This window comes from Trachinotus anak, unplaced genomic scaffold (genome assembly GCF_046630095.1).
Source record: "Trachinotus anak isolate AG129_WGS33_773 ecotype Australia unplaced genomic scaffold, CSIRO_AGI_Tana_v1 ptg000008l, whole genome shotgun sequence".
Taxonomy (NCBI): Eukaryota; Metazoa; Chordata; class Actinopteri; order Carangiformes; family Carangidae; genus Trachinotus; species Trachinotus anak.
This window is the reverse complement of record NW_027273859.1, coordinates 15,724,733-15,740,085: the sequence shown is the minus strand read 5'-3', so window position 1 is coordinate 15,740,085 and position 15,353 is coordinate 15,724,733. Positions and strand designations below refer to the sequence as shown.

Genomic DNA, 15,353 nt, shown 5'->3' with positions numbered 1-15,353 from the left:
TTAATCGAATAGGAAGTTGAATGCAGGACGTTTACTTGTAATGGAGCAGTTTCATTTAAGTAAAGGATATGAATACTTTTTCCATCACATTTGAAGCGTAGATAATTTCTGACACATTTCCAGAGCAGTCTATTTGTCCCAGTAGTTTTTACCTGCACTGCCAGCAGAGAGGAGAGGGCTCGACTGTGAACGGCCTGAGACTCCAGGTTTATTTTGAGTTTCTCGGTGGGTGGGGCTCTGACCCCGACCAACCAGAGACGCTTTAACACAGGAACTTCCTGCTCCGGACAGAGGAGCAGTTTTTTTGTCAGCTGGTCTGTGCGACTCTTAGCTACGTCAACTACCTATGAGGACAACAACAAGTTAACTTGCGCCACTAATTACCGACAGCAAACTTTGACATGAGCGCGCTGCACCGGGGCTCTACGGCAGGAAGTTGACAGACGTCCAGGAACAGTCGGTCTCAGCTACGCCCTCGCCAAACCTCATGAACGGGAGCGTTTTATTGTCCTAGCTAGCTGGCTAACGTTAGCCATTTATCTGGTGAGTTGAAGACATGGCTACTAGAGAGATGTCCTTACGGCATAAATACCGTCGCCCACCGGCGATCGTAAAGCAGGAGCAGGATGACGACTCGGACGCGGAGGAGACTCACCTGGGGCTGGAGTCTCAGATCATCCACAGCGGGCACTTCATGGTGTCCTCGCCCCACAGCGAGCATCCCCCGAAGAAGGGCTACGACTTCGACACTGTCAACAAACAGACCTGTCAGACCTATCATTTCGGCAAGGCGAGCACTTCGCACTTCTCCATAGACGCTTCGCTGACCAAACTCTTTGAGTGCATGACTCTCGCCTACAGGTGAAGTATACAGCCATCACCAGCCCTGTATCCTGTATCCTTGTATCCTGTATCCTTGTATCCTGTCCAAGTCAGTAAGGACAGGCATGGGACACTGGTGTGAAATTGAAGTCACGAGTTTTCTCTTCTTGTAACTTCCTGCTTGACCAATTATAATTTAGTGTAGTGGTGAAAGAAATATTCAGAAAACCTTAAATAAAAAAAGTACCAACACCACAGCGTAGAAATACTCTCATCACAAGTAAAAGTTCTGCTTTGAAAATTAAACCTAAGTAATAAAAAATACAGAAATATTAATAGCAAAATTATCTGTAGTAAAAAGTCAACCTATTGGTCGGGTCCTGAGAGTCACAAGAAATGTTATATTTTTAAATAGGACCGTCCACAGGACATATAGATCACATAATGTTCTTGTGAGCTGCGGTGGGGCAGGTCAGCCATTCCTGACAGAGTTGATGGCTGTGAAAGTAAGTGGACCCCAAGTTTCTCCCAGTGTGTAATGATTGATACCATTCAATGAGTGTCAGCGGTTTGTGAATGTTCTTTTGTCATCCAGGATATCAACTGGCTTCATCCCTTGGTGAAGGTGACCAGATACGTAGAGTGAGATTCTCTCGCTGTGTAAACCTAGTATTTTTGAGGATTTTAGTCTTAATTCAAATTTGATTTTGGAGGGAGTGAGTAAGGGTGGTCATTACAAATCCCAAACTTACCCCATCATTTCAGAGACTCTGGTTGCCTGCACAATTACTGTTTCCTCTGGAAATGTGATGCATGGACATGGTTGCAGATAATGATTATTTTAAATGTCAGGCAATTTAATTTCATTTTGTTACCAGAGTTACCAGTGTTGAAAGACATGTCGTTGATATGTTTTACTTAGTTTGATCAACTACATAAAATATATTTAGCCTGCAATTATGTAAAACACAGAGAAGCAGCACTTTACATCAGTTGAAATGGTGCCGAGCAAATGTTTGTAATTTGTGCTTGTTAAGTTACCAAAATATTGTAGACAGTAATGGAATTCAACTGAGAGTCATATAAAATGGAGAAAACCAGCCAATCCTGACATGTGAGCTTAAACCAAACTGTTTGGCAATAGTGCTTGAAATGACTTATACACTGAATTTATTATCAAAATTATTTGCGATTCTTTTTCTGTCAACTAACTAATTGATTAATTGACAAATCATTGTAGCTATAATCACAATACTGCAACACTTGTGCCACCATTTTCCTATTTTGTCATAAATGCTTTGTATGCTGAATTTCTCCTGGCGGTACCGTCCTCTGGAATAAATAATTCAGAATGCAGCCCCGGATCCCGAAAAGGCAAATAAAATAGGGACAATGAATAATAAGTCTATAGTCTTTAAGACAAAGTAAAAGCATTGTTAAAATATAAACTTAAAGTTGCAAAGAAAGTTGGGTTTAAATGCAGTTGACGGCAGCAGATATTAAGAAGTAAGTTGAAACAAAAATTCTAGGGTCATGTTACCCATGGTTGTCTGTTTACAGCCGTAGTGCTTCTGCAGTGTTGGCGCAGAGCCAGCTGCTCAGAGGATTCCCTCTGACTTTGCAAATGGCACCAACTTGGACTCACTGGGAAGACTATTAATAGACCAGGAAAGCACCATTACCAGTTACTGTTCTGCTGTTGTCATCCTAAAAGGAGAAGGGGCTGGTATGTCTCTACATGAGAGAGCCTTTACTCACAGCCAGAGCACTGGTAGGACTGCAGAGTTTTCCCTTATAACACTGGCTCTTATCATTGCACCCAGCTGGGCAACCAACGTACTTGTTAGAACAGGTTTTACCACTCACACAGTGCTTGTACAGAAAGTAAGCAATTCATGACAGGAAAAAAAAAAGAAAAAGACTGAACAGGAAGGACAGACTGTAAAAAAGACAGGACAGGAAGGATGGAAAGAGGAAGCTGTGAGCTAACCCTTTTGGATTGTAATAAACATGGACTTTCAGCATTGCATTTGACATTTGAAAAAAAATCTTAAAAGTTGGTGCATGTTATTGTTGTAGGGCAGTGGTATTGATACTCAGACATTAAAATTCATATAAGCATTCTTTCATAAACTTTCAGTCCATGCTGGGACAACTCAGCTGTTTATGTTGCTCGTCTCACTCTCCTGTTAGAACAAAATTGTTTGTATTGGCTGATACTGAACTGGGTGTGCACACTCAGAGTAATGCTACTGTTTTGTTATCATGAATTTCACATACTGTAGCCATAGTGCACACTGAGGACTTCCTCCAGTGTCCCCTTGTCTTACATTTAGTAGCACAGGTGTGTAATGATCCTCCTCGGTTTCATTATTTAGACAAGTTGTAACTACTGTATAATTCTAACGCTACCTTGACAAACTACCTCTTGTTTGCTTTGTGTGCTTTATTTCTTAATGTGCCAAGGTGACCTATACTATTTTCTTTGGCCTGACAGCAGCAGCGGGGCTAGCCCTGTAATCATGAATGAATCATGACTGACTGACTGACTGACAGACAGAGTGATGGTATTTCCACCAGTGATCAGCGGGGAACCGAGCCACAGTCTACCGAGCCGCTCTGGTTTCCCAGCTACTTTCCCAGAACTACAGGGAAGCGGAGGAGTGCGTCCAATACACTGAGCCTCACTAAAAATAAGACACACCGAGCAGAGAGAGCAGGAGAGAGGGAGGGAGAGGGAGAAGTCATCGGTAATGAGGGTTCGTACTAACCACTATGTCCAGTTCTACATAACAAACAGAGGGAGTTGGACATAAAGCTCTGCCTCTAACAAAAGTCTGTTATGTTCTGGAGTTGAAAGTAAATAAAGGCTAAACTACTGTGGGTCCCAGACGGAGGCTGTGCTCTGTGTGAGAGACAAAATAAGAAAGATAGTTGCCGCGGTAGCTCACCTGGTAGAGTGCATGCTGTTTGGGTATTGGCAGCCTGGGTTCAAGTCCAGACTTTTTTAATTATCGTTGACTTGTTGAGAAACTTGTGATACACTTGTTCATGCCATCACATTTGCTGTATGGAATGTCACATCAGTCTCATTTGTGTGGTTGTTTCACTGTTATTTTTCTTGTCTTGTCAGTGGAAAGTTGGTATCTCCCAAATGGAAGAACTTCAAAGGTCTAAAGCTGCTTTGGAGAGACAAGATCCGCCTAAACAACGCCATATGGAGAGCCTGGTATATGCAGTGTAAGAGTTCATCTGATATCTACAGTATAGACTCTGTTCTTTAGTATTTACTTTAAAGTGACTTGAATTCACCACTCTTTCCATCAAGCTGCAGCATGAAGACATCATCTCAGTTGACATGTGTGTGCCTACATTAATGTACACTTCACTGTACTTGCATCATAAACCGTATAATCATAAACTATGACAGCATGGAACTGGAGTCTGTTTTTTTTTTTTTCTTAATTATACGGTTTATGATAAAAATGTACACTCATGTAGGCACACACATGTCAACTTTTTTATAATTTCTAAAACAAAAAAAAATATTGGCGCAGTCTCTGCAACTTGCTGCAGTGGTAATCATTTGTTTACATGTCATGAGCAGTCTTGTGACAGCAACTAATAGCAACTCTCATTGATGTCTCAAAAATAACACAAGCTGAGTCAAGCTTTTCATTAGATATGACTGTTCCCCTAATGCTGTTTATGTTGGCGGGGCCCAGTGAAGCTGTGGTCTCAACGCATGATGTGGTCATTGCTACAAGAAGTTGATTTTTAAAATTGTACTCAGGATGAAAAATGTGGAGCTGTGTATTTTTAACTGGGAATGACTTGGGTTATTTTTTTTATCTACTTCCAGATGTGGAGAAAAGGGAGAATCCTGTTTGTCACTTTGTGACTCCCCTCGATGGTAGTATGGACCTGGATGTCCATCGTCCTGCAGAGGTAAAGATGGGAAAACAGGGTCATTTTATGGTGTGCAAACAGCAACGGTGACTTTTTTCTTGTCAGCAAAATCCTTCTGTGCATCGTTCTTTGATCAGTCTCTAAAACTAAATGACAAGCAAAGGTTTGCTTGTCATTTAGTTTTATGTTTCCCTTGTCACTTCCTTTCTTTGTGCTGTTTGTTTGTTACGGACTTCTAGTTCCCATGTCCCTCTTTCTTCTGCAGGCCATTGCTACAGACGGGAAATGCTGGAAAAGAAGAATTGAAATTGTCATAAGAGAATATCACAAGTGGAGAACATACTTCAAGAAAAGGGTACTATATTGCTCAGTTTTGTTTTGTTTTTATAAATACAGTGTAATATTTTAGTTTTTGTCAGGGGGATAATGGGCTTTTTGTAGATGTATCGTGTTTGTTTGAATGGTTGTACAACATTAATATTTATCTAATGCGTCTTTTATAGTTACAGAGGCACAAGGATGATGACCTGTCAAGCTTGCTTAAGGTATGCAAAACCACATCATGCTCAACCCATCAAAGTGCTGTTAGTATCAACATGAACATCAAGATTGGTATCTGTTCAACCAGATGTTTATACTAATGCTAATGCCCGTGCTAACCCAGTCACCTTTACATTATGATATGTTTTTTATATATATATATATATATATATATATATATATATATATATATATATATATATATAGTGTGTGTGTGTGTGTGTGTGTGTGTGTGTGTGTGTGTGTGTGTGTGTGTGTGTGTGTGAATTAAGAAAAAAAAATTTAGACTAATGTGTGAACTGTAAAGACAAAGTGTTGGAATTACTTTGGTGCCTTCCCATGTTGGCTGTACTCCACACTGCATGCTTTTGTGTTTCTAACTGGCTTGGTGGTTGCATTTTGAATACTCAAAGGGACCAGAGGAGCAGTTATCGCTGTTTGGGGAAGTCTCTCCAGACATGCTCCGTGTCTCCTTTTATCAGGATGAAGAGACTGCTGCACGCCGTGTGCCTCGCAAGCATAACGAAACACCTGCGCCTATGGAGATGGACCCCCTCTTTGACATGGATGTTCTGATGTCTGAGTTTTCAGACACGTTGTTCTCTACATTGGCCTCACACCAGCCCATACCCTGGCCCAATCCAAGGGAGATTGGTGAGATAATCATGAGCTTTCTGTTGCTACTGTAGATTTTTAGAATCTTCCTACTCAATCAGTAAGGTCTAGTTTTGTCATATATTATTTTTTTCTCTACGTGAGTTTGTTAACGAACCTCTAAATTGTGTAACATCTGATTACGAACACAGATGGGGGCTCGATCTCAACATAATGTTGTTCATGTGTCAAAATACTGGCACATCTTCCCCCCTGCTCTCCCTACCTCTGTTTCTTTACCTGTCAGCTCATGCAGGGAATGCAGACATGATCCAACCAGGACTCATCCCCTTACAACCCAACCTAGACTTCATGGACTCCTTTGATCCATTGCAAGGTAGCAGTAAGACACCACCCATGGCTGCAGCGGTACAGCGCACACACTAATGGTGCACACTTTACAGGAATCCAGCACATGTTCTTGTAACTCTGCTACAGCAGTTGGCTTAGCCTAACACAAAAAGTAGTGTGAATTTACTAACCTCTAGCTAACATAGAGACTCTTGTTGCAGACTTATTTCACAGCCTCCGTCAGCCCGTCTTCCCCTCTGTTTCCCCCACTGCATCATCTGTCACCCCTCTATCCAGCAGCAGCTCTCAGTCACAGGTAAACACCAACTCACGGCACAGTCCCTAACACACACTACCATGATGAGAGTTGCAATGGGTGTCTTATTTTTCCTATATTTGAAATTTAGGGATATTTTTTGTAAAATTATGAGGACTTCTACCACACGTTCTACCATCTTTCTGTCTTAATGTAGTTACAAAAAAAATCTATGTAACATAATAATATTACTAAACTTTATTTATGTAGCACTTTCATACATGACTTGCCGCTCAAAACTGCTTAACATCAAATTCAGGTTCTTGCAAGGATAAAACACTCACTCGAAATATGACTAAATATTTTGCTTCTCTTTCATGCTGCCTTCTTGAAGCTCCCTTGGAAGTAATTTATTTAGCCATATTTTGGTCAAAGTATGAAAGTATATTTCACAGTTTGTGTTGGGGTCATAAATGCAGTTTGGGGTCATAAATGCAGTCCTCTCCTGACTTTCAGGTTCAGAAAGATAACAGTAACTGTTCTTCTGAGAGCCATGCGAAAGACGTGTTTTGGCAGCATTTAGGACACGTTCATGGATAGGTTTATAAACAAATCTATTCTTCAATTCACTGGAAGCCAGTGGAGAAACTTAAAAAAAGGATTGCTTCAGGATTTGTGCACTATAAAACACCATGAAAACAACATAGGTATGTCCTTACGACTTGAAAGACAAATTTTTCATCTGCCTATCCACAATTCTCTCACAGTCTAGTGTCTCTAGCTCCCTCTCGCATTAAAGAGTCACCTTAGGAAAACTAGTGCAAGTTGGTTGCAGATGTGAAAATTAAGCTGCACACAGCCAGATAAGTCAATTATTTACTAATATTATAATGAATCCACTTCTGACATTGTCATTGAAGCAAATAAAACATATAAAGGGTTTAGACTGTGTAGTGCGGGAGCCCTTTTACTGTCATGATTTTACCAGCACAAAAGAGAAAATTCACACCTAATATGAGCTCACATTGAACTGCATCTCTTCAGCATCATCATCATATTGAACTATAAGAAAAGAACTAAGTGTGTTTGTTACCTCCTCCTTTGTTATCCCTTACCAGGCACAGTTAATGTCTGCCATGCAACTCACAACCAACCACATCTCTCCTCCTGGACCCCTACCCATCCCCTCTCCCATGGTCAGTCAACCCAGTCGAACAGTTGATGGTGGTAGTGGTGATGCTGCTGCTGCTGCCTATGTCCAAAACTTCATGACTCTATATCCTGGGCAGGTGGCACCCAGTGATCAAGCAGTGGTTTCCTCAGTCTCTCAGACATTATCCCATGATCCTCTGGTACAGTGCCTACCAGGTCAGGACATGGCCTCAGCAGCACCTATGGTTCCCTCACCCTTGGACAACACCTCTGCACTGGATGAGACTGTAGCGCCATCTGTGATTACACACACAGCCTCCTCTACTGTCACAGCCAGTGATGCAGCCACCACCTTCAGCCATGGCTCAGAGTATGGCTCCATGTCCACACAACCTCCACCTCCGTCCCAACTCCAACCCATGGCTCCATTGCCTGCCACCCCTGTACAACACCCTCAGACTTTTGCCATGCCTCGCCCCTTTCTGTCATCCAGTGCCAACAAAAACCGCCCTGTGCAAAGGATTGCTCCTGCAAACACCCTCCCTCCATCCCACCTCATCCTCACAGGTTTGTTGTGTCTGGTCTCAAGGTCAAGATGTTGATTCTGCATTTGGAGAAATTGTGCATTTTCACATTGTTGATGTGACAGGGGAGCTGTGTCACTTTATCTTAATTACCACAAGATAGCGCTGAAACCTTTCTTATTGAGTCATGCTTATTAACATTGATGGTGATTTCAAATGGAACAGTACTGGTATTTGGATAAAGTGCGAAAATAATCTCCCTAGCAAACAAATATAGGGTTACCATCTATGGTCAGTACCCCATCCCCCAGACCACGAGGGTCCCCCCTAATTTTCATAGAACAGTTTATCTTTGTAAAATTCAGACATTTAATTGTGCAATTTTTGGCTTCAGTGCAAAAAATAATGTTTGTTTTCTTCATAAAGGGAAAGCCTGTCAAAAATGATCATTTTTGCATGTTCATCTATGATGCACACAAAACTAACACTGTTATGCCTTATTGTCAATGTTCATCCTCAGCCCCTTTTCCAGGTCACGCCAATGCTGTGATTGTTACACCAACAGCTCTCAAAGCAGATGTAGTCCCTAATACTGGAGTGGTCATCACTTCATCTCATATTAGAGGGGTATGTTTTCAGATCCGTCATCCTCACTTCATTTTCTTCCTACAACCCTGTGGGTCTTGAAATTATGAATAGCCAGGAAAAAAAACTGCAACATTTACACATCATTGCTCTGATGTGTGAAATTCATAAATGTGAAATTAAAACTTTAATTGTATTACAACTTCGATGGTCAGTTACAGAGTAAAGAAAGATCATATTTTATTGCAGTGTTTCTTAGTGTTTAACCTTTTTTTAATTTCTTGTCTATTTTTTGTCTTTTCATGAATCTCAGGCTCCTGGATTTCACGTCGTGTCTCAGACACAGAAGTCTCCACAGCCTATTGTCCCCAAAGAAAAGTCTTTTTCTTCCAGCCGTAAAAATCAGAAAGCTTCCTCTAGTGTTGGTGAGAATTCACTCTACCCAGAAAGCACATCATATCCCCAAACCCACCGTATATTAAAAGATCTGCTTTTGTTTGTTTGTTTTTCTTTTCAGTCCACAGTCAGCCAGGTTCAGGTCAAGGGTCACAGTGTGTGTTAGATCAAGTTCCCAGTCCCCAGTCACTCATCAGCAGCAGCACTGGTACTCTGGTAAAGAATGAACAGAATCAGGTTTGTGTTTGTTTATGTTTCTTAATAAAAAAATTACTTGCAGGTGTTATTGCTTCATTTTTGTGAGCATATTATTAGTTGAATAACATTTTGAGTTTTCACAGGCTTGGGCTGTCCTTAAAAATGTTTTCAATGAAAATTAAATGGCACTTTATGTGTCATGTAGATGGAATGCTTTAAATCCCAATGATAACAATAGAGTAACACAGACCTGACACAAGTATAACCCTTTTCATAACATCAGTAGCATTTTCCTTTTCCTGTGTAATATATAACACACTTTCAGTAAGTCTGTGTGTAATGTTTCCACTGCTGTTGTGTGACAGAGCCGAAGGACAACACACATATCTGCTGAGCAAAAGAGACGATCAAACATAAAAATTGGCTTTAAAACACTCTGCAACCTGGTTCCCACTCTAAAGTCACAATCAAATGTAAGTATGCATACTCTTCATAAAACATCAACAACAGATTCAGGGCATCACTATTTCTTTGCAATGTTTGTGCGCAGTATTTGCTTCAAATATTGTTGTACATATTTAATTTGCTTTCTCAGTTTCTACCATATTCATTAACTTTGTGCATTTAGAGCAGTAATGCAGTCACATTGCAGAAGACAGTGGAGCACATTGGGAAGCTCCAGCAGGAGAGGCAACAGTTGCAGGAAGAGGTTAAGAGACTACGAGAGGAGATAGAGGAGCTCAACACGTCCATTAAGTATGTTAAAACATCATACATATTTCACCCCTCCTATGTTATGCAAAACTCTGAACTCTTTCTGTCTCCTGTCACTGCTTTATCACAGCTTGTGTCAGGAACAGCTGCCTGCAACAGGGGTGCCCATTAGGCGGCAACGCTTCAACCACATGCAAGAGAAGTTCAATGAATATGTAAAGAACCGGACTCTTCAGGACTGGAAGTTCTGGATTGTATCCTTCGATGGAAAAACTCTTACTGTGTTTTCTGCTTATTAGTAACTAAAAGTATGGCGTAAGCATTTTGTTTTGAAGTGGAATGCTTTTATGTAGAGTCACCCTGTTCATATCAGACTGATACATATCAGAATGATTATTTGCTCTGTCATGCCTTATAAAGGTAAATGTAATGATAGGAAAGGTTACTCAACGGAAACATTTTAAAGTCTTCCAGTAACTCTTGAGGAAAGCCAAGCCACCGTTACGTCAGGCTACACAGACAGACTTATCAAAAGGTTGTTCAGGGGCCACAGTGCCTTGAGGATTTAAATAATGAATACAAATCAGCAGAAATTAATTGACTATTTTCACACTGTATTTTTAAGGGAAAGGCGTTTGGTTGGTTATATAACAACTTGTCTAGGAAAGCAGATCCAGCATCAATCCTTCAGTAACCAAGTGTTTGTTGTCAGGGCCACTAATTATATCTGACAGCTCCATTATCAGTAATCCATTAAATCCATTATACCAAGACGATGCACAGAGTGCATTTCGATTACTGCTTTTACTTATATTTTTTTTCCATTACCAAGTGTCTCAAAACCCTGAGTCATACTAGAACTGACAAGAAAAGGTGTTATCAGTTACGTAGTTCTCAACAAAACGAAGCATGGTGTGAAAAAACAAGAGCCACAGATGTACAAGTTAGATTCCAGTGCTCAAACATATGGTGAGGCAGAACTCCCTCTGTAATATAACTGACCCTTGACCATCATCAACTCTAGTTCAGCATCATTATCAAGCCTCTCTTTGAGTCATTCAATGGGATGGTGTCAACTACAAGCAGAGCTGAGCTGTGTCAGACCACATTGCAATGGTTTGATCGCCACTGTTCCCTTCCAGTGCTTAGACCTAGTAAGTAAAAGACTATACTTCATACACCCACACAAATACACACTCACTAGCACAGAGACTCACAAAGGTGTTCTACATCATCAGTTCACCTACTCTATGGTTGCAATGAAAATGATTGGTAGTTGTGGATCACTCACACCCTAGAGGGGACTTCCTTCCAGCTGCATAGTGTTAGATCACTACTTTGCATAATTACGTTTCGCCTGATTATCTGATTCTATCTGTCACTATCTTTGTTTTTTTCCTGCCTTCTGTTATCAAGCAACCATGACATAACAGGAAATTTAGCAGTGTCTCATTTATAATAATACTAAAAATCACTCCATAAGTGATGATCACATTTTCTCATCTTTGTCCAATCTTCTTACCTCCCACTCAAAATATTATGCTTTTGTTCCTAACTCAATCTGACTTAAGCAGTTACACAAAGTGGATCTGATAATGGGAGGTGACGTCAAAAGATTTCTCATTCAGTCACAGCTTTATCCGCTAACTGGAGGCTAAGCCTGTATCGCTTCAGAAAACTATAAAGAATGATGACAGTTATCGCTTCAGCTTTTTATTCCTTGTCTAGCGGTACTGTCCACTTAAATTTAATGATTCAAATCTGTCAGTGTCCTGTAGCCACATCACCAATTTTAAGACTTCTTCAGCATGACACACAAGGTTCTCATACATCCTTGAAAATCTGGGAGTGTTTAATGCAGCAGTCATGAAAAAATCATGGTAAATGACAAGTTTGCCACCATTGCCCCTCAGATCATTGAACATAAAATTGTGTAGCACAGTAGCATTTCCCAAAAGAAGATTTTAATGTCCAACAAAATCAGGCTGAATGTCAGCAGCCTGGCAGGTCACATTACATTTTTACTTTTCTTGCAGCAGGAATTAGCTGAACTTAGTGCTCAGTCCAAGGACAGTAAGATTGTTTTGGTGTTTCATTAGTCTCACTAGTATAACTAGTCATGTGCCAGTATTAAAATTTCAGTTTGATTAACTTGGACAAAATGCAGCTTTTTACACATAGCATCTTGATAATAACTTTAATCTGACTGTTCTTTTTAAGGCCATTTCCAGCTGCAGCAGACAAAAAAACTCAAGACCCAGTATACAGTACCCACCCAATCCCAGAAACATGACTGCAGACAATTTGTAATGATGCCCATTAGTAATCCTGCTCTACAGGATTTATAATTAGGCTGCTGTTTGCTATCAAATTCACTTTGTCAACTTTACTAGGTGACAAGATGAGTGGCATGTTGACAGCCTGTTGCGCTGCCCCCATGTGGCCAAAAAAAACAAACAATTAATGCAGGTTTCATGCAATAAAGACTGTAACACAAAAAATTGATACATTAATAATACTTTAACAGTTGTTTTTGCAACTGGTTTTCTTTCGGGGCCTGTTTTTAAATATTCCTCTTGACCATGCCAATGTCACAATAGACCCCAAGCCTTGCCTCCCACCCAGTCATCACAGATAGTTGAGTTGTTGTACTGAGCTGCTAAATCACGTTTACTGTGTACCACTGTGTATGTAGGGATACATAGCAAGACAGTGAGTTTCAAAATGGTATGTTTTACTATCAGGTTATGATTATAAATTGTGATTTATTGTCTTTCAGTGGTGCTGAGTACCCTTCGCCAGCTGAGCACAACAACGTCCATTCTTAGTGATCCATCCCTACTGCCCGAAGAAGCCATCCAGGCTGTTACACACACAGATGTGTAGCCTGCTCTCAGAGGAGGTGAGGTGACCTTAAAGTCACCTGAACCTTTTACCAGCAATCACCAAAGTGACGTATCACTACTTAACCTTAAAGCCATCCAGCAAGGTCACCTTGTCTCCTGCAGATCCCCAACCTCCAATGAAAAAAAAAAAAAAAAAAAGAAGATAAATGCAGGCTAGGTCTGGCTTACTTTCACTGGGTATGTACGATGGTCATACATTTGTTCTGTTGTACATGATACTTGGGAATGATGCACACAGGGAGCCCTACCTTTGACAGTATGTTTATAACAATTGTGAAAAAATGGCTTTTTATCATAGAATATCTGAATGGCAGCATCTAGTACTACCTTCACCTACTTTGGGTGAAGATCTTCTAAATAATTTCTTGGAAGATGGTACTTGTGGTTTGCTTTTTGAACAACAATTATATTTGAATTTAAATTACTTTTATAATGTACAAACAACATTGTGTTGAAAAGGGAAATATTGAGTGATTGTTCATTTTGTGTTCTCTCTCAGATGTATAGTAAGTATGTGGATATGATGCTTTTTTCACAAGTGTAAGAAATAAATGTGGGTTTTTTTAGGAACAGTTTGGAGTATAGTTTTCCTCTTTTGGAAAAACCTCCCAGAAAGGCTTCACACCAGAATGTAGGGGATTGCCTGAAGCATGGCTAAGTTTATCACTCATGGGCTTCTTTATCCCTAATCAATACCAGAGAGATGAGAGCTTTATCATCTTTAACATCCTCCATTTACTCAGGTGAATGTTGTTTTGCCAGTTAACAACAGTGGTTTCCTGGTGGTTTTCCATCCATGCTGAACTACACCTTCATACATTGCTTGCTCTGCCCGTTTCTAGTGGAAATTATACAAGAAAGCAGTCACTTTACATATGTGAGTTTATTACACTTTACATACTGGGCAGGTCACAGCATAATGGAGCAATATTACTTACAGCCCTCATAGGGAGCATAACTGAAAAATAGCAGTACAGACTATAAATATACTATTTTCACATGTACAGTGTTCCAAGAGCTTGTCTGAGTGCACAGTAGCTGTTTTTTCTGTTCTTTGTTGGTCACTCAGGGCTGAGCTGGTGAGCATAATTTCCATTCAGCTGTGAACAAATCAAGTCAGGATTCCTGCTTCCTCAGCAGGAAGATACATTTTTCCGTAAGGGTACAGGTCACTCATCCATTCAGTTCATTTGTTGTTACTGACATATTTGATAGATCACTTTGCTCTGCTCACCGTGCAGATTTAGTCAGCATGTGTGACATACATTAAGGTCAAAGTGCCCTTACCTGTGATAGCTGCAGGCTGATTTGTCTTTTCTTTTTTTTTATTATTTGTGGTTCGGCACTCCTCAGGCAGATGTTGGTTTTCTGACTTGTGTTTTTTTCTTTACTGCAGAGCAACTTAGTTTACTCTTGAGTTTTACAGTATCAGAAAACACCACTTTTATTTGATGAATGTGCAGCTTTTGTGTGCAGTCTTTTATTGTGAATTCCAACTGTCTTTTAATGGGATATGTTCCTTTTCTGTAACATAAACATAATTTACCTGTTGATATACAGGCTACTCAGTTTATAGTCAGTCAGAGAAATCAATCATCAAAGTTCAACACTTTTAACAGTGCACAACCCTGCATCCTATTTACAGTGTTGCAAACCAAATGTTAGCTCATGTTTAGCCAAAACTATTTATTATTATTGTAAGAAAATAAAAAAAAAGCACCTCTGAATGCAGCTTTGGTTGTCATGATTGAAAATAAAAATATTGGTTTTCAACTTCTTTGGGATTGTTGTTGCCCTTTAAACTAAGAATGAAGATTATGATCATTATCTAATGTTCCATTTGACAAAAAGCCCCAATGATCCACTGCAGCTTGGTATTTGATTGTTGATTTTTTTTTTTTTTAATTAAAATGTTTTGTCACACCATGTTGGATTTCCAGTTTTAGTTTGCTGTTTCTGTGAAGTGGTTTTGTACCGGATGATGTACAGTATATCATTTCAGATTGGTTCTCCTCAAATTTAGTATTGTATTTCATTTGTTATAAGTTAAGATATTTTCTTATGCTGCATATTTGTGTTTTTTTCCCCCAATGTTCCCAAACAAGTTTTAAGATGCCTTAAATAATTCTGAGTCACAATAAAAGCAACGGAAATGAAAAGCTTGAATCGTTATTACTTTATTCTCAATAAATATCACTTGGTTTTTAATAAATAATATGCGTTTATTAGATACAGATAATGAGTGGATAATAACGTGGAAGTGTAGCTTCTCATTCATATGATACCTGATTACAAAAACTTTTTTTTTTTTTTTTTCAACAATTTGAGGCTTTGTAAAAATACATAAATACATCATTCATACTACGCAGTGACATCTTACTCTGCTTTGCTGAGCTGCTGGTCTAG

General features: G+C 39.8%; 1 protein-coding gene across 5 annotated transcripts; it reads left to right on the top strand.

The window, feature by feature from the left end:
• Positions 1–269: 269 nt before the first annotated feature.
• On the top strand, positions 270–15,113 carry mlxip (MLX interacting protein). Of its 5 annotated transcripts, none has more exons than XM_071483024.1 (17): positions 270–861; positions 3,956–4,062; positions 4,685–4,770; positions 4,997–5,086; positions 5,235–5,276; positions 5,754–5,925; positions 6,173–6,262; positions 6,438–6,532; positions 7,591–8,191; positions 8,669–8,775; positions 9,047–9,158; positions 9,251–9,366; positions 9,693–9,800; positions 9,956–10,083; positions 10,172–10,295; positions 11,066–11,195; positions 12,821–15,113. In XM_071483024.1, the coding sequence occupies exons 1-17, from the start codon at positions 557–559 to the stop codon at positions 12,925–12,927; spliced, it is 2,520 nt and encodes an 839-aa protein (XP_071339125.1). In that variant the 5' UTR covers positions 270–556; the 3' UTR covers positions 12,928–15,113. The 5 variants fall into 5 exon arrangements, with proteins under 5 accessions (XP_071339125.1, XP_071339124.1, XP_071339123.1 ...); XM_071483023.1 differs by having other exon boundaries at positions 6,173–6,265; XM_071483022.1 differs by having other exon boundaries at positions 5,685–5,925.
• The last annotated feature ends 240 nt before the right edge of the window (positions 15,114–15,353 follow it).

Coding starts and splice junctions, on each gene's coding strand:
- mlxip (XM_071483021.1), top strand. CDS start 557: ATGGCTACTAGAGAGATGTCCTTACGGCATAAATACCGTCGCCCACCG. Junction 862..3,955: donor TGCATGACTCTCGCCTACAG/GTGAAGTATACA, acceptor TTGTCTTGTCAG/TGGAAAGTTGGTATCTCCCA. Junction 6,533..7,590: donor GCAGCAGCTCTCAGTCACAG/GTAAACACCAAC, acceptor ATCCCTTACCAG/GCACAGTTAATGTCTGCCAT.